At 38.4% G+C, this 22,392-nt stretch overlaps 1 protein-coding gene and 1 long non-coding RNA gene across 2 annotated transcripts in view; both read right to left on the reverse strand.

Moving 5' to 3' along the window:
- Positions 1-65: 65 nt before the first annotated feature.
- LOC307215608 lies at positions 66-4,299 on the reverse strand. The gene is made up of 2 exons (XR_013838583.1): positions 4,170-4,299; positions 66-1,157 (listed from the first exon to the last, which is right to left on the reverse strand). It is a non-coding gene; the product is annotated as an uncharacterized lncRNA (long non-coding RNA).
- Positions 4,300-7,988: 3,689 nt separating this feature from the next.
- HLCS (holocarboxylase synthetase) overlaps positions 7,989-22,392 on the reverse strand; it is an 84,979-nt gene continuing 70,575 nt past the window's right edge. The window contains exons 7-11 of the mRNA XM_079974885.1: positions 16,661-16,728; positions 15,784-15,944; positions 13,051-13,165; positions 10,651-10,864; positions 7,989-9,757 (exon numbers count right to left, since the gene is read on the reverse strand). Coding sequence (XP_079831011.1) covers positions 9,586-9,757; positions 10,651-10,864; positions 13,051-13,165; positions 15,784-15,944; positions 16,661-16,728 — 730 coding nt within the window. The 3' untranslated portion in view covers positions 7,989-9,585. The remainder of the gene's footprint in view (positions 9,758-10,650; positions 10,865-13,050; positions 13,166-15,783; positions 15,945-16,660; positions 16,729-22,392) is intronic.

The raw sequence follows: 22,392 nt of genomic DNA on the forward strand, positions 1-22,392 counted from the left end.
CCATGACTAATATGTTTCATCTCTAGTGCTTTATGGGGTACTGGGTCATCCTTCTTTCTTGCACATGTTTGTTTGTTTGAATGAATGGCCTTGTTCATTCCCTCTTGTGCTTGATCTTTCAGGCTGAGAAAAAAGTGTGTGCTTCCAGGTGAACTGGCTACCATTCTTTGGTCATAGTTACATTTGGATAAATGCTTAGAGTATTTTATGAATTGGAAGGCTCAAAACTGCATTATTTTGAATGGTTTTTAAGATAAAGGGAACTTCACATTTACAGTTTGGACTCTAGCCTCATCTTTGTAATATTCACGACACTGCACTAAGAGGTGTCTGACACATCCTTTGCACAGTGCTAATTGTTGTAGAACATATTTCAATACCTTGACTACAAAAAACTGCTGCTTGGTGGTGTGTCTTCTAGACAAGGATAAGGGATCACTGTGTACATGAATACAGTATAAGATCCAAACTGCACATGTGAAATTGTCCTAACCTTGGTTGAATTCAGATTTAAAGGTGGTTTTGACTGTGTATTATTCAGTTTGAGTTTAAATGGTTTGGAGCTTGTGGTTTAATTCATTGCTCCAAGTCAGGACGAATATTTTGGGAAGTAAGATTGCCTGGATTTTTTTGAGGGGGGGGGGCATTAAGATAAAAAAAAAAATTAGAAAGGAGGGTGAAAACACAAGCCCTAATCCACACATCACTTGCAAGTAAAACACACACCTAGTACAAACTGCAAATAAGGCTCCTGTTTGTAATACTGAAAATCCATCATTGTTTGTGTGTTACTTCATCAAAATCACATCCTTACTGTTACCTCAAGTGTTAAGAACATGCATAAATTATCTGGGCAACAAACTTGCCAGAGACATAATTTTATAGTTAAATTGGATTAATGTACTTAGAAGGATGGAAGTGAATTTTACTCCCTAACAGCCAAACAAAAATATCCTCCCAGATGCCCAAGGTAAATTCTGTGAATGTTGATACCTTTTCTGATGTAATTGATATTGCTGAAAACAGCAGCAGCACTCTTAGCTTGTCTTCATAGAAAGGAGCTTTTGTGAATATTCTTATCATGATGTCATTACACAATTCTATTGCCAGATGCAAGTTTGTTTACAGTCTTTCAAAGTGTTCATGCAGATGTAATCCTGAAAGAATACATTTATGCCAAATAACATTTGTTTATTTTGCTACGTGAAAAAATGTATTCCCCAATGAGATACAGGCAATTAGCTGACTCATAAAAAGAAATCTGATACACAACTGTAGTGTAGCATACTTACTTTATTTTCTTCAGCGTGACTATATATGCTAAGCCTCTTTCACTTTGTAAGAAAGAAAATATTTCTGAAAAGAACACTTTTTAAACTGTTCAATTGCCCAGTGTCATTTAGGTAATGCTGTTGAAGATAAGCAGTTTCAAATAATTAACAGCCTGCCACTATCACAATGTATAAATTACCTTAGGCATTTTGAAGTCCTATCCACAGAGGGGACTCAAGGATGCACATGCCTGCCCTGGCCCTTCCCTTCTGATCTTCCTGGGAAGGCCTGAAGAGGACTTGCAAGCACATTTTTGCTTATGAGCTTACAGTGCTCCCTGCAATCAGGCTTCCTGAGAATTGGAACCCTTTTCAGCTCAATGTACTGCAGACCTTCCCAGTCATGAGAGGTGACGCTGCCACATGCAGCCCTTCCCTCTCACCATGGATAAAACTTTAAAAATCCTGAATAGTGCTTGAAAACTGGATGTATCATTTACATGCAAAGGAAGTGCAGGGAGTGGGACACCCCCTTTTTCACTTTGCCATTTCTCTTCTTGATTATGAACTATAATTAATGAACTATAATTACCTATCAACAGTGCTTTTTTTCTAAAAAAATGTTTAAGGGTTCTCTCATTTTGAGTCAAGAAAATCACCATTTTATAGTTCAAATTGGGAAAAACAAATACAATAAATGGATAAAAGTACAAAGATTCACAAAATGTTTAGGGGTATGTGTACCCCTGTGTACCCCCGAGAAAAAAAGCCTATCACTGTACTTTGCAGGGTTCTATACACTTCGTAAGAAATAGTAAAAAATGGAGATGGGAAATGTAACTCTCAGTTTTGCATCTTATGAGTAGAAATGCCACACACACCTAGTACAAACTGCTCTGCTGAGTACAATTGTGTAGATTTCCCCTGCATCAATCTACTTTGGTTAAAAAGCTCAACTTTGCAGCAACAAATCAGTGAATAATTTTAAGATGCATAATCCTATGCATGTTTACTCAGAAGTGAGTCTAGCTATGTTCAGTGGGGCTTGCTCACTAGTAAATAGGTTTAGAATTTGAACTTCACATTCATAAGTAAAGGACAGCATTGAATGAATTAATATAATTCCTACTATAATTTTACTTGTCCAAAATCATGATAGTTTTTTGAGCTAGTTTCTTGAGAGAAAACTCTTCTGTTTGTTCCTCTACTGGAACATTAGATTTTGCTTTTTTATGATGCAAAAATAAATTATTTGACAAAAGTATGTGGAAAAAGAAAAACATACACATCCTACTATTGCTTAGGATTATATATCTACTCCCTTAAATTGTAAAGCTTTTGCTTATTTATTACGTAAGATTATGTTAAATAAAATACTGTAGACAAAGGAATAATGGACTTCTATTATTTGCTTGGTTTTAGAAGTACAGTACAAATAATGTGTATTTACAAAATACGTTTAATGTTAATTGTATTTTTAATATTACATTGACCAATTCAGGTAATTCAATGAAATGAAATACGTCATTTGTTTTCCTCACTGTATAGCAGTTCTAGAAACAGACAGATTGTTAGGGCTTATTCAGAACTTTTGAATGTAATTCTGTTGTTACTTAATTAAATGTTCCCCTCACCCCACTTATTCCCATCCTCAGCTCAAGCAATGATGGAACAAAGTTGTATTAAGTATAAAAAATGAAGCCATGTTGGTCCGTGAGAAAAAAAAAGAGTTAGGCAATACCTTTAGGACTAGCCAAAATGTCAAAATAGGGAGCAAGCTTTTAGGTTCTTCAGAATTCTCGTCAGGCTGGATGTTAAACAAAGTAGACTTCAAGTTGCAGCTAAGCACACAATGGTTCATCCCCGTTTTTTCAAAACAGAAAACCTAAATCAGTTTCCATTCTTAGAAAGAACACCAACACTTTTGCTTTTTATGTGTGTTACCACAGAGCCTAGGGCTTGCCAATCGGAAGGTCGGCAGTTTGAATCCCCACGACGGGGTGAGCTCCCGTTGTTTGGTCCCTGCTCCTGCCAACTTAGCAGTTTGAAAGCATGTCAAACTGCAAGTAGTTAAATAGGTACCGCTCCAGCGGGAAGGTAAACGGCGTTTCCGTGCGCTGCTCTGGTTTCACCAGAAGCAGCTTAGTCATGCTGGCCACATGACCCAGAAAAACTGCGGACAAACGCCGGCTCCCGCAGCCAGTAAAGTGAGATGAGCGCTGCAACCCCAGAGTCATTTGTGACTGGACTTAACTGTCAGGGGTCCTTTACTTTTAGAATACCCTATTCAGGAGTGGAATCCTAAAACTGGAGAAAGATTCGCTTCTATCACTTGGAGAGAAATACCTGTAGCAAAGCCCCTTCTTCAACAACTAATAGTAGTCAATTTGCTTTGCACTGACTTCTTTGTTTATCTGAGTGCACCACTTAAAAATAATCTCTGGCTTTATAGTTAATATAAAAATTGCCTAGTTTCTCAGTATATCTGCTTTACACCTTACCAAAGTATCTGTTGACTCTAATGATGGAGAAAGGTCTGGGTAACAACTGTCCACAACTTCAACATCAAACAAGTCTTTCCCCTCTTCTCCATTTCCGTTTGTTTAATAGCCATCATGAAGGCTTGCTTACCATTTTGCAACATTCAGGTTGATCCGAATGCTATTGCTGCAGATGGATTTAACACCAAAAGGACTTCCAAACAAAAGATCAAGTTTACTTTTTCCTTGAAAATGCTAGAATGGCAGTCTTTAGTTTTACAAGACTGTGCAGTGCATCTCTGCAACAGTACAAACATTTGACAGTCCCAAGTTTGCTTGTGGGTAGGTGAAGAAGTATCTGGCAAGGCAAAAAAAGAAGAGGAACAAAGTTCTGAGGTAGGAGGAAAGAAGTGCCTACCTTTCTACCGTTCCTGTAATCGCTACTGCAGCAGTCACAAAGGAATTGATCAAGAAGGTGAAGTTCTTAGGTATGTGCTACGGCTGTGCAGATAGTCTTTCGTGCCAGAATGTTACCAGCTTGCTCTAGAAGTTCCAAATATTAATCTACACATGGGAAGAACAGAAAGGCAAGACTGCACAGAGACTACAAAGAACTGCTATATCCTGCTTTCCACATGATATATTGTTTAACAGCACTTCTATTGGCAGCTACGCAATGTATAAATATTCCCACCAACTAGCTTCAAAAATCAGAACTATGCTGAAACAAGACTATTAACTTGCACTTTATAACCCTGTAATCAGTTAAAAAAAAAAATTCCTGCAGAAGGAAAGCATGATCCATAGCATAAACACACCATGCTTTAAAAAAGATAACCGAGGCATAACGACTTGCTAGGACATGTATTTCAAGGTGTTATGGAGGCTTATAGATGACTAATGCCAGTTTATTCTTAGTTCTGAGTACCTAACCTGGTGGAAATTATGTAATTCTGGAAAGGTCATCAGTTCTGTCTGGATGCAATTCACCTCGTTCTTTTCAAATACTAGCACACCAGAGTTCCTTAAGAAGCCTTACTGTCAATAAATAACCTGTACAGATATTTTCTTAATATGTAATGAGGAGTTTTAAAACTTTGGTCCGGAAGAAAAGCGCATATTGCAAAAAAATATGGGCACCCACCATAATGAAATATTTTTGAAAGCACTTCATCTAAAGAACAGTCTGAAAGACGACATCAGCTACACAGTGGAAAAGGTGTTTTACTAACCTGGACATTTTAATAGTATTGCACATTTTCAGAGGGCTACTTCTGGATTCCAGGATGCCTGGCTGGCTCCTCTAGACTCTGTCCAGACACATTTTGCTATGTTATAAAGTCACAAGGACTGTTATAAAATGGTTTTCATAGAGAAATGGTGAGTAGTTGCCAAATTTGATGTGGAAAACAATGTGATTACCAGCTGTACTACCTATGCACACCTTTACTTGTGTGTTCTATAGAAAGTCCTGCAGGCATTTCTGACTGCGACAGCTGTGAGTCAGAAAGGCCTTATTCAGCTGTTCTGAAGCAAACAAAAATAAAGTCAGGTATATGACAGTTTACAATTGATGCTGACCCCCCTTCATTCAAGACAGTATGTTGTCTTGTATGTACAGGGCAGGCCATTCAAAAGCAGAAGTAAAAGTGATATTCCCACCTAATCCACTTGTGCTTCAACATGTCCACACTTCATTACTTTTCATTTACAGAAAGGAAATTAAATGAAAGAATTTTTCCAGTGCAAAAAACTGTAATATGGTTTGAAATAAAACAAACCCTAGGTTGTTTTTACTTTAACAAAGGTTTACATTCTTTATTATCCAGGTAAGAAAATCTTATGTCTTATTCAAATTTCTACCCCAATTTTCTACACAATAAATTCAAAGCAGCCTACAAAAAAACATACCATATATATAAACTACAAAATAATTCAATAATGTATATTAAGAAGTAACAGTATAAATATATAGCAAGATAAAGGTAAAGGTAAAGGTACCCCTGCCCGTACGGGCCAGTCTTGACAGACTCTGGGGTTGTGCGCCCATCTCACTTAAGAGGCCAGGGGCCAGCGCTGTCCGGAGACACTTCCGGGTCACGTGGCCAGCGTGACATCGCTGCTCTGGCGAGCCAGAGCCGCACACGGAAACGCCGTTTACCTTCCTGCTGGTAAGCGGTCCCTATTTATCTACTTGCACCCGGAGGTGCTTTCGAACTGCTAGGTTGGCAGGCGCTGGGACCGAGCAGCGGGAGCGCACCCCGCCGCAGGGATTCGAACTGCCGACCTTTCGATCGGCAAGTCCTAGGCGCTGAGGCTTTAACCCACAGCGCCACCTGCGTCCCAACATATAGCAAGATAAAATAGTAATAATAGGCCAAGCAATTAGTCTAGTACCAAATACCAGTAGAAGCAAACAGCTCTGCAAAATGCAAGCAATGATGGAGCTTGGCAGATCTCCCATAGGAGGCATTCCAGGTCTAAGTACCAGCACAGAAAAGGCCTTGTCTCTGATGCCCACCCATCATCTAATTATAATGGGGCACAGAGCAGGGTGTCTGTTGTTGATCTTGATCTACAAGTAGGCTCATGTGGGAGAGGACAAGCTTCTTTAGTACTTTAAAGGTTGAAACCAAAGCGCTTTGAATTTGGCTTGGAAACAAATTGGTAACCAGTATGAGTGGGGTAGTTCTAAGCTATAAAGCCCAACTAAAACTCTAGCAGATGGAGCTTGGCCCAACTATTTTCAAAGGTAGCTCTATGTAGATTGCATTATTGTTATCTAATCTAGATATAGTTTTTTGATTAACAGGTATTTTTGCTGATTTTTCCAAAAAGAAACAAATATAGTCAAACAATACAAAATCAAGTTTAATAAATCAAGAAAATGTATTCTGTGCATACATGAAACAGAGAGGAGCGGAAGAAGGGAAAGATCTAGACCAACCACATGTTCAGTCATTCAGGCAAACAGAAGTCAATACAGCAGAGAACTGTCCATCTTTCACATTGTTATGGAAGGTCACCTTGTATAATTAAGGCATGAATGACAAAGACTAGAACAAGCTTCACTAGGAAAAGGAGCAGCAGACACACCACCTAAAGCTAGTAAAAAACACTCTTTGCCATTGCCATCTGGACATGCATGGCAACAAGTGAGGAGGTCTCCAAGAGCATCTCAAAGACCACCTTTCGCATCAACAAGAACCCTGTCCTGTCCTGAGAGTCCAGCACCTGATGTCAATCTTTGGCATCAGTTGATTGCTGGACAGGCTGCTATGAAAAGGAAAGTGGATGATGGACCCCTTCTCCCCAGCCATTGAATATATATTGCTGCTGCACCAATAATTATCAGGACACCATAGGAAGAGATTAGGCCTGTCCCTTTCATCCAGCCCAACCTTGATCATTAATGCCAGGTAGATACCAAATTCTATATGGTAGCTGTTTTTTTCTGTTCACTGGTATAGTATTCAATAGCAAAACAATTAGATCTGATGGACTGCCAGATGACACGATAGCATGATGTTATCCCTTCCCTCACCTGTCTGAACTTTCACTGCCCCAAATAACATCAATAGTGATGTTGTACCCTACATTTCCTCAAACACATACTAAAAACCAGGGCAGAAATTAATAAGTGAAAGGGGCAGAATTAAATGAAGAACAAGCTTTAGAGAATCTTTCAACAACTAAATTTCACTGATCCCGTCTCCAAATTCAACACCTCTTTTTAAAATTTACCCTACTGAATAATTGTGAGCAATCTTGGCTGTCATGTATAATCAAACTACCCTACATTATTAAAATGATGCATACTGTGAAAAGTCATAAGATTTTCATAGTAGGAACATGTTTGCAAGATGTCAGGTAGAAACTGGGGAGTGGATTGCTGTGCGACTTGGGATGAAGGTTCAGACTGAACAATGAAGTGGCACAGCCCTGCTCTATTAATTTGGCAGCTAACAGGTAAATAGTATGAATCATACATTTAAAAGTTCCTGAGGTAGGACAATAGGACAGAAGGATTCCACAGGCAAATAAAAATAAAAATTGAATACCAAATAATTGCTGGAGTTTCTATTTATTTTATTATACTAACTCAATCTTAAGGATCACTGGAGTTATTAAATCAATAATAATAGGAGCTTTGAATTCCTAGTCCCAGAGAGTTTTGCAAGTCATTGCTTCTCACCATTAGTTGTTTGAACAAATAATCAATATACAGCCACTCAAATAAGCTAAATTGTTTTACTTTTTCATTTGTTAGATAACAATGCCATCAAGCAAGAAAGTCATAGATGTCACAGTGTGGGAAACATTATGCAACAGAAGTCAAAATCCTCATTTTAAATGAAATGAAAACTTAATCTCCAGTAATTTATAGTCAAACTACTCAAGACTCCAATATGCAGGGATTATGCTAATCCACCATTACAGGCCAACTTCTTTGCTTTCTTTAAGGCTTCTTGGATTTATATTTGAGCCAATCTACTTATTTCCTGATTCTTTATAAAGTGAACTTTAACCTACAAACCTGCTTCTGGCTACATGTCAGGCATGCATTTCAGGGCACTTTCTTAACTTAACATGAGGGAGTCCTTTAGAACCCATGGCAGTTCTCATTAGGAGGTCATGTTACCAACAGTTCCCCAATATGCAGAAATTGGTTTCAAACTATAGCCTGGGAGGGCTGGGTTGAGAGTGAGTTCCATAAGCCTAGGCAGCCTAGTCCAGAAACACAGTCATACACCTAGGAGCCTCTGAAAACAGTGCAAAAAGCTGAATGTATCATCTATTCATCAGTATTTGGCATCTGATCATAAAAATGATCGGAGTGATCAGAGGACCATACTGAGTAGGCAAGATGACACATAATTATGTATCATAACTATGATATATTTAATGCATAAGGCACAATAGATAATACAGGAAAATAGGTTCTGCTATAGCCATTAAAGTAGAAACACTTGTCGGATTCATAATCCAAGGAAAATGCAAAATAGCACTGTGAACTTGAAACATACTTCCAAGCAATTCAGATTCTGTATAGTCTTATAGGAATCAGGGCAACTGCCAGAAATCTATTGTTAGAAAAAAATAACAATTAGTGGTCAGTTGTGGAAACATCAAGCTTCTGAAAGACTTGGACTCCAATATAACACAGCATATGGAGAGACCTTACTAAAAGGCTAACATTCCTTTTGATCATTGTTTTGTGGGTATGAGACAGCAGGAGGGGTAAAATTCTTTAAATAATTTTATGGCATACTCTAAAACAGATGTTCAAAATGAATAATATAACTTCATTTTGCATATAGCTGTTCATCCACAACTTAAAAACAAAACACCATACTAAACTGGGGCATTGGTAAACCAAACTTATTATACCCTATCATTTTAATATAGGAAATATTCTACTGCAAAATGCATTCCTTCCTATAGATACAAAGTAATATGAGCACTGGATGTAAAGGTATACTGTAAGTGCAGGCGTGAAGAATCTGTAGTAACAGGATAACACAGATTTATGGAGCTAATTCTACTTGAGTGTTCCATGCCAAAAATTAGAAGCTAGAGCTTTTCATGCTGACCATAAGGTTTCCTTTACATCTGCATGGAGACTGAAAGGAAAACAAACAAACAAACATGAAAAGCCACTAAATCCCAGGTCACTGGGCCAAGAGCCCAGGAAAATTAAATGACCCAAAACTCAATGTTTTCCTTGGTATACAGTGTTTCAATTCTTCAGATTAGATACTTCTAGTTTGACAGTCTCCAGCCAAACGCTAGAAAATGGTCTGAGAGAGAAGCTGTTTCACCATATTCAAAAACTACTGCTGTTTTGGAATTATCAGGTTTCTCAGCATATCAAAAGTATTGCCATCTGGGTGCACGGTTACTACATTTTTGCCTTCCTCGTGAACTTGAAGGTATCCGGAATCATCTATTCCAACGATCCACGCTAAAGGCCCTTCATCACTTCCAAGCCGTACTTGTTTACCACTGCAAATAAAAAACAAGGAATTACCCACTTTAAAAAGCCATCAAGTTTCATAAACTCACCTCAGTCTAGTTATAAATGTTACATAAACATGTAAAAGCCTTTGGTATTTTAGATATTGATATTAAGTTTAAAATGTTTTTATACTGATTGGAAGATGCTTCGGGAAAATTTTGGGTTTTGAAAAATGATGTAGAAATCCTTGAATAAAATTAAGAAATGAATGATTTCCCCATCTAAACAGAGGGTTTTAACCAACTTTGAATAGACAAAAGGAAATAAATGGATTAATGAAATTCATATAAATGGCACTGTACGAGAGATAATTCTTCAGAAAGGCACATGGATCCTACATAGCTTATACACAATAGGGTTTACTGACATGGTCTAGCATCATAATAAACAATGTCAGTGGGAATTTCCTGCACCCACCCGTTCATAGGTAGACTTGCTTAACTATAGTAAAATTAATCTGTTTCTTCTCAGATATTCTGCAAAGCTCAGACTTCATGATCCATGTCTAGCACGTTAACTCAAAATGCTAGGTAAATGTAGCTTTAAGGAACAACTCCAATGTAAACATTCTGATGTATTTTAATGCATGGATGCTGAATGACAAATCTGCCTATGCATAAACAAATACTTCTAACACATGCTGAAAAAGTAAAACATGTTAAATGCATACATATATATCTGATCAGTCACTACTGGTTTGAAATAAATGCCTCTTGATGGGGTTAGTTCAATTTATCACTAAAACAATTAAGATTAAGAATATTAAGAAGGAAATTTTATTTTATGTTGTTGATTCTTTATGTTGTTCTTTATTACTTGTAAAAGAAAAATAAGTATTCTTTTTTAAAAAGATATAGAATATATATTTTAAATTGTTTACCTGTGCACCCAGTACTTATAGTACATGGGAAGAACTCCATTAGGTCCTTTCTCTTGAAAGGTGTTGATCAGACTTTCCAGCACTGTCACACTTCTTGCAATCAGGTAATCTGCACTTAAGGGCTTTAATTCTGTATTCTTTGTCTTATTGTGCTCCATAATGAGATCATTGATGCATATAGTGGGGTTGCTGTTATTCACGTTAAATCCACAGCCTGGGGAAGAAAAATAAATTAGAAAGGCAGTGTAGGAAAAGTTTTGTTTCTCTGAAAAAGTCTCTTTGTATCATAAGACAAATCCATTCCTCCAGACAGCTGTAAAAATCCATCTACAGATTTCCTGAAGAGATTTGCTTTAAATAATGATGAAAGATGACAGAAGCTCATATAAACTCAAATCCATCTCATGTGCTAAATACAAGACAGCCTGGCTCAGCCTCATGACAGTGCTTGATGGTTTTTTCCTCCAATGAAAGCTAGTTCAGTCCAGGACAATCCACATCCAGACATGCAACTTTGGAACAATCTTCATTTAAAACAAAGAACAGTTCTCTGCAGTAAAACTGCCAAATAATATATTTTGTCAGTTTTTATGTGACAGAACAATACTGTCTGTCCCATCCCACCACAGTGAGTTTTTGTGGGTATGGAAACTGTCCCACCAACAAGGGCTGCCCTGCTAAATTTTGATGGAGGAAGTCAAGCTGCATACACTGTTTGGTGTGCATGTGTAGATGTGCTCTTTAGGTTCAAATTAAGGGCCATCTCATGCATACACACATGGCTCAGCATACAGGCAAGAGAGCATTAATCGGAAAAAGAAAGATGCGGCTATGAAATGCTATATTCTACCATTTTAAAAAAATTGCATTTCCCCCAGCTCCAGGGCAGCAACTGGCTTCTTTGAGAAAAGCCTAGAGGATTCCACATTTAAGTCAACTTTCAGCTTTCAAGGGCTCTCTTGCCAGACTCTCTTTGAAGCCTCATTTCTCACCCAGCTCTCTAGCAGGGGATAATATTATTGGCAGAAAGCCAGGGTGTTTAAATGCAGCTCTCAGGGCTTTCTTGATCAGGCCTCCTAAACATAGCTCTGCGAAATGTACACACCAATCTTGTACTACCTGTTTATTTTCCTCCCTTTCTGAGCAATGTAGGTTTTCCATTCCCTGTGCATGTGATGCCAGAGCCAGACTTGTCAAGTGTACTCACATTTACATTTTTGAAACCATTACTTTAATAATTTATAAGTAATATACCTATTAAATATGGAAATAATTATTTGGTAATATTCATAAATTGATCTGAAGAGGATTAGTTACCTTGACATTTAAGAAGGGTGGAGTCAGGAATCAAATCCATATTATAAAATTTTAGAACATTCTCTGTTAACAAAACCCACAGATTGAAATAGGATTTTAGGAGTGCTCCTATAAGTACTAAAGTGAAACGATAATATTCTCAATAGTGTATTTTCCACATTAAAGGTAAAGGGGTAAAGGGACCCCTGACCATTAGGTCCAGTCGTGACCGACTCTGGGGTTGCGGCGCTCATCTCGCTTTATTGGCCGAGGGAGCTGGTGTACAGCTTCCGGGTCATGTGGCCAGCATGACTAAGCCACTTCTGGCAAACCAGAGCAGCACACGGAAACGCCATTTACCTTCCCACCAGAGCGGTACCTATTTATCTACTTGCACCTTGACGTGCTTTCGAACTGCTAGGTTGGCAGGAGCAGGGACCGAGCAACGGGAGCTCACCCCGTCGCGGGGATTCGAACCGCTGATCTTCTGATCGGCAAGTCCTAGGCTCTGTGGTTTAACCCACAGTGCCACCCGCGTCCCTATTTTCCACATTAGTTTTATCCAAAATGTTTTCTGGTGTGTGTGGAGAACATTGTGAATGCTGTTAATGGATATGGGCTTAACAAAATGTTAAGCAACTATCCACTGCAGGTTGAACACTGTGAAAGTCATGGATTTCAACCTGGATCATCTCGAACATTATCCCTGTTCCAAATTAGATTGCACTGAGATGCATTCTTCATACTGTTTATAAATGAGTATTGCTGCCACCATCTCCTGAAGCAAGAGATACTGAGAGTAGGTCTGCTAATTGCTCTAAGTCTAGACCTGATTCTGTTATTCCTATTTACCTATCCTTTAAAGCATACAACATGGACACTATTTATTTAATAATCAAGGATTCTTGATTATGCCTCTCCTCCCATGACTGAACAAATCAATAATTTCTCCTGCAAGCTGAAAGCAGGGAGTCAGATAACAATCCATTAAGGGCCAGGTGAAGCACGGCCACATTTATTTTGCTATGTATTTGCATTATAAATAGCAGCAAAAATGCCTAAAAACAAACAAACAAACATATTTTAAACCATTTATGTTCTTACCAATAAGAATGTGGAATGTATCTCCTGTTAGTGTGGAATTCACTAAAACGCCACCCAGCTTCATAAGGTCACTATAGTAAATATCGTTTGGCCATTTCACTCGAAGCTCAATATCCTAGGGAAACCAACATGTATATTTATAGCTCTATATTACTGCATCCCAAAGCAGCATGGTGTTAATCCTTTGTCTAGCGCTTCCTGTTCTCCAAATATTTAATACTGACACTGAATACACAAATGAAAACTTAGCAGCATCTCTCTCTCTCTCTCTCTCTCTCTTTCTAAAAGATACCCACAAAGAGGCAAAAGCCCACAATGAATTTGGACACAGATCAACACACTAGTCACTTACCTTCAAGGTTTGTTCTTGGCCCCTGGTGAGTTCTAATAATTCCTGTTTGTTGGGAAACATGTGACCCTGGAGCTTTTTCTCCCTAACATCTCATTTTCAGACTAGCAGAACCACTTAAAAAATAAACAGACACATGGAAAAGACAAAAAGAGAGAAGAGCCCTGATCCTGAATGTGATCTGGATTAACTGAGTGGTGCTGTGGGCAGCCACCTGACTTGGACGCCTTTGCAAGAAGGTATGTTGTGGAAGAAACCAATGTCCCATTCTCCTGCTGGATGCAGGAGGTATCCTGCAGGCGGGATACATAAAAACTGTTGCTTTCCTGCAGTGGGTAGATGACTGCTTCAGCACATGAGGGACAATGTGCATAAAACCCTACCCCCAAAGCTCCATACCATCTAAACTGTGCTGTCATGTCAACATGTTTGTTGAGTGGCATGTGGCTGTTTGGCATATTTCAGATATGGGTGCATTGGTTTACAGAGCAACAGAAGTGGCAGCTGCCCGAGTGGAATGAGCTGTTGTATGAAACAGAGTTGCTAAAGAAGGCTTCCTCAACCTTGGCCCTCCAGATGTTTTTGGCCTACAACTCCCATGATCCCTAGCTAGCAGGACCAGTAGTCAGGGATGATGGGAATTGTAGTCTCAAAACATCTGGAGAACCGAGGATGAGTAGCCTGTGCTAAAAGATGGGCCTCATAACCAACAGCTTTTATCCATCTCACCAGAGATGAAGTAGACTTTTCTACCAATGTGGAAGTACAGGCTGCCCATTTATCTGAATGTTACTGTGTTCTGGATGTAGGTTTTGAGTCCCCGTCTTGACATCTAGCATATACAGGTATATTTAATGGGGTAAAAAGTTTTGGAACATGTAGGGCTAGCTTCTGATGGAAGGTATGTTGAGTTCAGTCACCCTACTTGTAGGGGTGATAGCAATGAAGAAATCTGCCTTAAGGAACAGGAAGCAGAGAGACTGAGGAAGCAGAGGGGCTGTGGGAGAACACAGAAGACCATGTCCATTCCAGGAGAGAAACCTGTGGATGACCAGAGGGCTTCAAAGAGATGCTCCCTGAAGGAAACTCTTAAATACTGGATGGGAGTGCAGGAGTCTGTCCTGGATAGAACTGATGACAAAGCAAAGACTTGACATTTCAGTGTATTTGGCTTGAGATCAAGTATAAGGTCTGATTGGAGATCCTTTCTTCAGGAGCAAGTTCAATAATCTGAAAGAACCTGTATTGTGCTATATTAAGACACTGGGTGGTATCAGTATTGTGCAAAGTCAGTGGGACCAATGTCCTTTGCTCTCCCCTGCACACCTGGAAAAATAGTTGTTGAACTATTTGAACGAAGATCCAAGTGCACTAATCTAGAGACTTATTTATGAAAAGTTACTGAACATATCAGGGAAAACAACAAAAAAGTACAACAGACTTCTAAAGGGATGATTTGCTATTCAGTTGTACTGTGTCTGACAACTAATATATTTACGAGATTGAATTATCCCTGTAAAGTATTCCTTTTCTTTTTGGGGACTCCTACATTAAACAGACTCCAAACCACTATATTTTATTTTACATTCCATTGTGAAGCATTTTTACAGTCAACTTATGAAGTCCTGAAGTTGGGAAGTGTTAATAGAAGACAACCGTTAAACTATATGAAAGGCTACTGGGTACCACTCTAATGAAATTCATGTGTAAATGTGCTCAAGTCACTGATTTTGTGTAATATAGGAAACACATGTTTTCATTGACTAGTCCTGTAAAATACCAATGTTTTACAGTTAGCCAATATTATGAATTGGTTACATTCAAAGGAAACTGATGAGGTGCTAAAGAAGATTGGTTTGTAATTTGAGCATTGATGACAGGACACTTGATTCCCCCCTGAGAGGATATGGTTAGCCTCTTGCTTCCGAGCTTGGGGCAAACATTTTCAATGTTAAACAAGAAGTGGAAAAAGAAAGAAGGAATGAAGTGGCTAGTGAAACAGCTCCAACTAAAACCTAAGAGGCAATTGCAAATCTTATTATTTTTTCTTTTCTCAGTTCCTCTCATCAGTTTTATAACAAAAATAAAACAAAGTCCAGGAGTAAGACCAAGAGGCAAATCAATCTTCATTACAGAAACTCAGGTATAATACAGTAAACCAGAAAGGGTTGCTAGTCTTAACTTACTTTTGGGGGGGTTCATTATGGAAACAGCAATCATACACATGAAGAGAAAAAAAATTACCTGGGGGCAAAATCAAATTTGCCTGGGGGCAAATTCTGATAGTTGAATGATGCTAAGTGGGGATGTCAATTATATACTCAAGTCATTTTAGGTCAAAAAAGCGTAAAAATAATGGAATAGGAAACACGCAAATACAATACCTGGTATCCAGGTATGGATCTAACAGACTCTACAACTGCTAGAGAAACCAAATGCTGAATAAAAGGAATTCTTCGTCCCAGTTCAGAAGATAAAGGAATGGTGATATGTAGAGTTGATAAAGCAGCTCCCACAGGACTCAGCCAAGCATTCCCACCACGGCCTTAAAAAAAGGGGAACAAGTATTTATGTGAAAGTTTTATTTTGTTATATAAAAAGAAAGCTTCATCAGTTCACTGAGAAAATCTAATGAAATATTTTGAAGGCGTTCTAATATATTGATGGTTTAAAGTTTTTACATTGTTTCTTTCTGTTTTTAATTCACAAGTAAAAAATCATATACATGTGATTTGCTTACACCGTAAGTTGTAGCAATAAGAAATGTATGTATGTCTACTGTCAATCTGATACAATATGTCTACTCTGGCCAAAAGAGAAGAGAAATGAAGATTAAAAACAGGAACAATCCAGTCAACGGATTAGATCCATGCTTAAATACATAATTATCAGAGGATAGGTTTTATAATTTTTCATATTAAATACCACCTAGTTGTTGTTGTTTTTTTAAAAAAGATACAATGAAAAGAACAACTTTGTGGTATATATTTGTCATGCCAAAAAAAGCATACAGCTGGTAGTAGTTCTTTGTCACAGAACTGGGGTGTGGTGAGATTGCATTTGGCTTCCCTGAAAAGCATCTATGAAAACCCCAATTGGATGAAAATACAGAGTCAGAAAAGTGCTTACTAACAACTCGGAATGGTTTCACACACTCTTTCACACAGCTATTTTAGCTATTTAAAATTGTAATCTTCAATGCAGATGATTATTTCCAATTCATGAACTTGTATTGCTGACATCAGAATTACACCAACATACCTTTCCCTTGAGTTTGTTGAACCGCAATCGCAATCAGACCTATTTCCTGTGGCACCTTGTACATCAACCTGCAAATTGTAAAAAGGAAAACTCCTATTAGAACAATGTGTGGCTTTCATATAAACATTAGATTTATAATTTTTGTTACATTATCATTTCAGATTCAGGTCAAAAATGTTAAAACAATGGGAAACGCAAAACATATAGAAAAATGTTGCAATGAAATTATCAAATCTATAACAGCAGGATATATTTCAATCAAGGAGCTGCACTTCCTACATTTCTTTTTGAGGTGCTTATTCTCACTAAAGTGTTTCACTATCTTCCATATGTGACAACCAGCAATTTCTAACATTTGTTACTACTTATAGCAAATTCATGACTATACTCCTGAATACAGCAACAGCAGCAGTTTCTGATTATTTAGAAAACCAGTATGGTGGCAATAAAGCAGTTTAAGAGAGACACTATCCCTTGAGAACTAATTATGATTTAACTACAGTAAATAAATCTACACCTTCTGAGAACTCTAGAGAACACTAGCTTATTTTAGGCTTGTGCTCTGCTTTTAAAATTGTTTCACTTAAAAGAATACAGTTTTCCTACAGGGGATAAGTAGAAACTAAAGCATATTCAAACACCACCAAATGAGCCAATGTTGACTTGCATAAATCTTGCTATGAGAATATTGTTTAAGTTGCCTTGGTAATAAGTAGCACTAAATAGTGATATGGTTTTCTTTTCTTTGCAGGTTAGCAGAAAAAAGCATGCTATGACATACTGGTCAGGGCTTAAACTATTAAAGCTTTGATAGACCCTTTTAATGTGGAGAATTTCCATTTAATATAATGCAGAGATACTTACAACCAAAGACTGTATTGGCACCCCCCAGAAAGATCTATATCAGTGTCCCCCAAAAAACACTTTACTGCAATATCTACATTAGAAATTACTACATTTTATGAGTACTCAAGTGTCTGGAATGAGGATGAGGAGAGGAGAAAGGGCAACAAAATTCAAACACCTTTGTGCTGCAGTGCAAGAAAGATGGGACACTTCCCCTGTGTTTGATCTCGCTGCAACAGTGGCGGCATATCACCACACACATACACATCATATATTCCATAGTCTGAGAGGTGAATTTTGCACCACCCCAGAGCTGGCACCTCTGGCAGTAGTTGGTTTTGCCAGCCCCCAGGGTTTGCCTCTGCTTATAACATACTGTAGAATTACTTTTTCTGAATTTTGGAAGATTCAAGGACTTAAAAACTCTGGGATTGAGCTAATGGCAGTCAGGAGAAACAGAATTGTAAGCACAAATACACCCTCTGGTTCTTACTGGGAACCAACATTGGTTAGTGCCAATGGTTCCTGAGGGCGTTTCCTAATTCACTCCTGCTGGGGTTTCAAGAATAATGATTTATAAATAGGTTAGATAGAGGATGCATAAAGAACACAAAACATGATCCAAAATATTTCTGAACATGTTTCCACAATGGATCAGTTGTTCACCTAACTGCAAAAAGAGCAAGTTAAAAGGCAAAAAAGTATTTGAACCACAGGAGTGGTAATGCAATGTTCTCCTCCCTTTAATGCAAATATCAGCAATAGTCCTTTTTCTAAGCAATGGCCAGAGTATCTCTTTGCCAGTCCCACTTCCATTATATATTAAAAGTACAGCCTGATAATTGTTTCTCTTGGCTACCATGAATTGCTTATTGAGACTGTCTACCATCAACTGTTGCCGTTAAAACTGTATTTTACTTGTGCTGGGAGCTGGCAGAAAGAATCTGAGAGAGGTTCTTTGTAACCATTTAAGTTTAATATTGTCTTCTAGAAACTCTGCACGTAAGAGTCAAAAACTGCTTCAGCTTCAGTACCACATTCATGTTACATAAAAGGAAATGTAACTTAAATCTGGAAATGGTGCTATGGACAGATTATAAATATAGCTGAAGCAACTGTCTAGGCTCCACATAACAGGCAAGTCATACGTTACAAATCTGAGGGAGACAAATCAGGAGAGGGGAAAAAGTTAGTTATGACACCAAACACAGTGCTGTAGAACAATGATGTGATTAAGGAAACCTATGCATGCAGTTGCTAAGTGGTTTGGCCAGAGTTACTAGAGCACACTAAGACAAGACTGGGCTCCTGTGCTACTGAAGGCAAAGTTTCTGTAAGGAGGGGAATTCTGTAAGAAGGAATACAACATAGAGAAGTTGCTAATACCTAGACTGAGACTACTGGAGACAGACAGATTTATTTATGCTATCTGAGATAACTCTAGGGGCATTACCACACAGTTCCAAGACCATAATAAAGTGCTTGTGATTTTTATAACCCCCCCACCATTTCAGAAAATACAAGTTTTAGGGTTTTGTAACAGAAAGAAGTGATTGTAAACAGTCTACATGCTAAACTACCTTAGTGAAGTCCTATATCTATGTGGGTACAAAAAGAAGAAAAATATGTACCGTATTTTTCGCTCTATAAGACGCACCAGACCACAAGACGCACCTAGTTTTTGGAGGAGGAAAACAAGAAAAAAAATATTCTGAATCTCAGAAGCCAGAACAGCAAGAGGGATCGCTGCGCAGTGAAAGCAGCAATCCCTCTTGCTGTTCTGGCTTCTGGGATAGCTGCGCAGCCTGCATTCGTGCCATAAGACGCACACACATTTCCCCTTACTTTTTAGGAGGGAAAAAGTGAGTCTTATAAAGCAAAAAATACGGTAACTTTCTTGAGCTAACCTTCGACTGCAAGCTGTTGAGTCTTACAGGACTCTTATTCAGGAAGAAGTAAAAAGCAAAGAAGATATGGGGGGATAATCTTCAGTACGTAAGCTTAGATTTAACCACCTGATACTGCAATAATTTCATATGATAATGCATAATCACCTATTATTATTCAAACTACATATGTGCTGACGGTTCAATAAACAATAACAGTATTTATTATAAATACCTAAGAGCCTTACAGGAAAAAAACCCAGACCAACCATGTCCAGATATTCTACAAAGGCATGTTACAGTAGGTAGTGATTTATTTTATATCAGCATATAATTCATCTGCTTATTTTCTTTAACTGTTATTTTCTGTTTTTTAATTATTTTTGTTGTAAATGTGTGTGTGTGTGTGTGTGCGCGCGCGCGCGATAATCCCTGGTCCTTGTTCCCCACTCCTGAATTGAAAATGCAAGAGTTAACCAATAACATTTTGCCAAAGATTGTCATGTGTGTTGGCTGTTGTAAACCATGGTCATCCTTATTTACATAAGCAATAAATGCATACCAAATCTTAATAAAAGCATTATCCTCATGCCCTGTACTTATTTGCTAAGTTTCCGCATAAGAGCTAGGGACCAGATTTATTGGTGCCAACAGTCTACCAACAAATTTTCCAAGCTCTTCCAGTTGTGTGTGAACCAGTTGCCTTGATGTCACTAGTATAAATGTAACAAGCTCTTTAGGTAGTAAGTTCTCCCTGCGGAACACAAATAACTGAATGTTGGGTGGGTAATTGTGCCAATCTCCTTAAAGACCGTCTTGCAAAAGATGTTTATACCTTCGCATAACGATCACATGTGGTAGAAGCTTCTAATCCCAGGACTTTAGATTGTAGGGTGGGTAATAAAATATAAATAAATAAATACTATCTTCTTGAAACTTGGAGTGATGAAACTTGGAAGCTCTCCAAGCACCTCTGGGATGTCAGAGAACATTTATATAAGACATTAGATGTTGTTTCTCTATTTTTCACTAATACTGATAATGGAAGTTTTTGGCCCACACATTACACATTACAACTGTTGGCCCATTCCAATTCCTTCCCCAAGCTTGATTCCTATAGGTTTTTCATAGATTTGAGACAGCAAGTTTTGTAGATGATTGAAAGTACTCCTTTGGATGATACAGATGTATTTATTATATATTTTTCAAAAGGAGTGAAGGGCCTGCTTGCTTGCTGGTGAATCAATTTTTTCATGCTGAAATGGTCTTGGTGCCAGCTTATGCCAACTATTTCCAGTTTAGTAACAATCTGAGCAGCTGTAAAATGCTGCTGGTTTTTGTAAATGTCACATGAATGATACAGTCCTTCTTCATTCCACTTTTGAAAAACGAAAGTCCTGTCCTGAAAGTCCTGGCGCCCCTAAGTTTGTAGCGCAAAATGTGTTCCAACTTTATTATTATTATGGGATGAAAACGTAATAGCACATATTTTATTGTGCACTTCCTGATTATACTCCGTCCTTAATCATGAACAATCCTTAGGGTCCTGTAGCATAGTGAGAAGGATTCTAATATGAACTGCCTCTTAGTACCACTTAACTTGAGGTAATCCTAGACCCTCTTGTTTTGATTTTTAACAAATGGTTGCCAGGCCTAATCTAGGTCTCTTGCCTTGGTATAGAACAGAGTCTCATCATTTCTGCCATTGCAACAGCATTTTTCAAGGAATTTTTATTGGGAGCACTTGGAATAAGAGAGTCAATTTGGGGAGTAGCATCATCTTGATGACAGCTGCTACCCTCCACAGCCATGATAAATTTGTTTTGGACCATCAAAGAAGTATCGTATTTTTTGCTCCATAAGACACACCTTTTTCTTCCTAAAAAGTAAGGGGAAATGTCTGTGCGTCTTATGGAGCGAATGTGTGCCCCCTGGAGCCAAATTGCCCAAGGGCAAAAAGCAGATCATGGTTTTTTTGAAAGAGGGAAGTGGGTGTTGAAACAAAGCCGCTGATTGTTTGCCGATCGGGGAGAGAGATAAGGGATGCTAGAGATAAAGGAGGCTGCCTGGGAGGGGGGAGGTAAAGACAGCAAACTTACAAAGGGGGGAAACAGGAATACTAAAGCAATGAGGATAGAAATTAGAAGAAAAGGAGGAGCAAAAAAACTGCTCCAGCTAAGGAAAAGATACTAAGGCAAACAAGAGGGCAGGGAGTGTTGAAAGGAAACAGCTGATCAGTGGAATCGGAAGAGAGATAAGGGACACTAGCGGAGGCTGCTTGGGAGGGGTAAGGTAAAAGCCCATGGATCCTCAGGATTTTTACACTGGGTCACCCCAAATTCACCATCAGATCACATAGCATACCCATGGCTACAGCCTACACCAAAACAATCACGCACCCACTGTTGCGTGGGGCTGCAATGGCACAAAAATGTGGTTACAAATCATGGATCCACATGGATCCTCAGGATTTTTACACTGGGTCACCCCAAATTCACCATCAGATCACATAGCATGTCCATGGCTACAGCCTGCACCAAAAAAATCACACACCCACTGTTGCGTAGGGCCGCAATGGCACAAAAACGTAGTTACAAAACACGGATCCACATGGATCCTCAGTATTTTTGCATTGGGTCACCCCAAATTCACCATCAGATGTCTGTGGCCACAGCATGAACCACAAAAATCATGCACCCACTGTTTCTTTCAGAATATTTTTTCCCCTTGTTTTCCTCCTCTAAAAACTAGGTGCCAGAAGGGGGTGAAATTCAATTTCTTAATGTTAGACCATTATCTTGGCACTTGTACCCTTAAGCATCTACATATCAAACATATTTAAAACCTTGTAAGGTGTTGTAGTCATAGTTGGGAGTCTGAGGGAATATTGAAGCATAGAAGTTGAGATTTTGAATTGTTTATTGTGAGCTCCACAATGTTTCATTTGTAGATATTTCCTATGTAGATATATATGTAGATATATGAAGGGCCGCTGCAAGA

Source organism: Podarcis cretensis (assembly GCF_951804945.1).
Source record: "Podarcis cretensis genome assembly, chromosome: 4".
Taxonomy (NCBI): domain Eukaryota; kingdom Metazoa; phylum Chordata; class Lepidosauria; order Squamata; family Lacertidae; genus Podarcis; species Podarcis cretensis.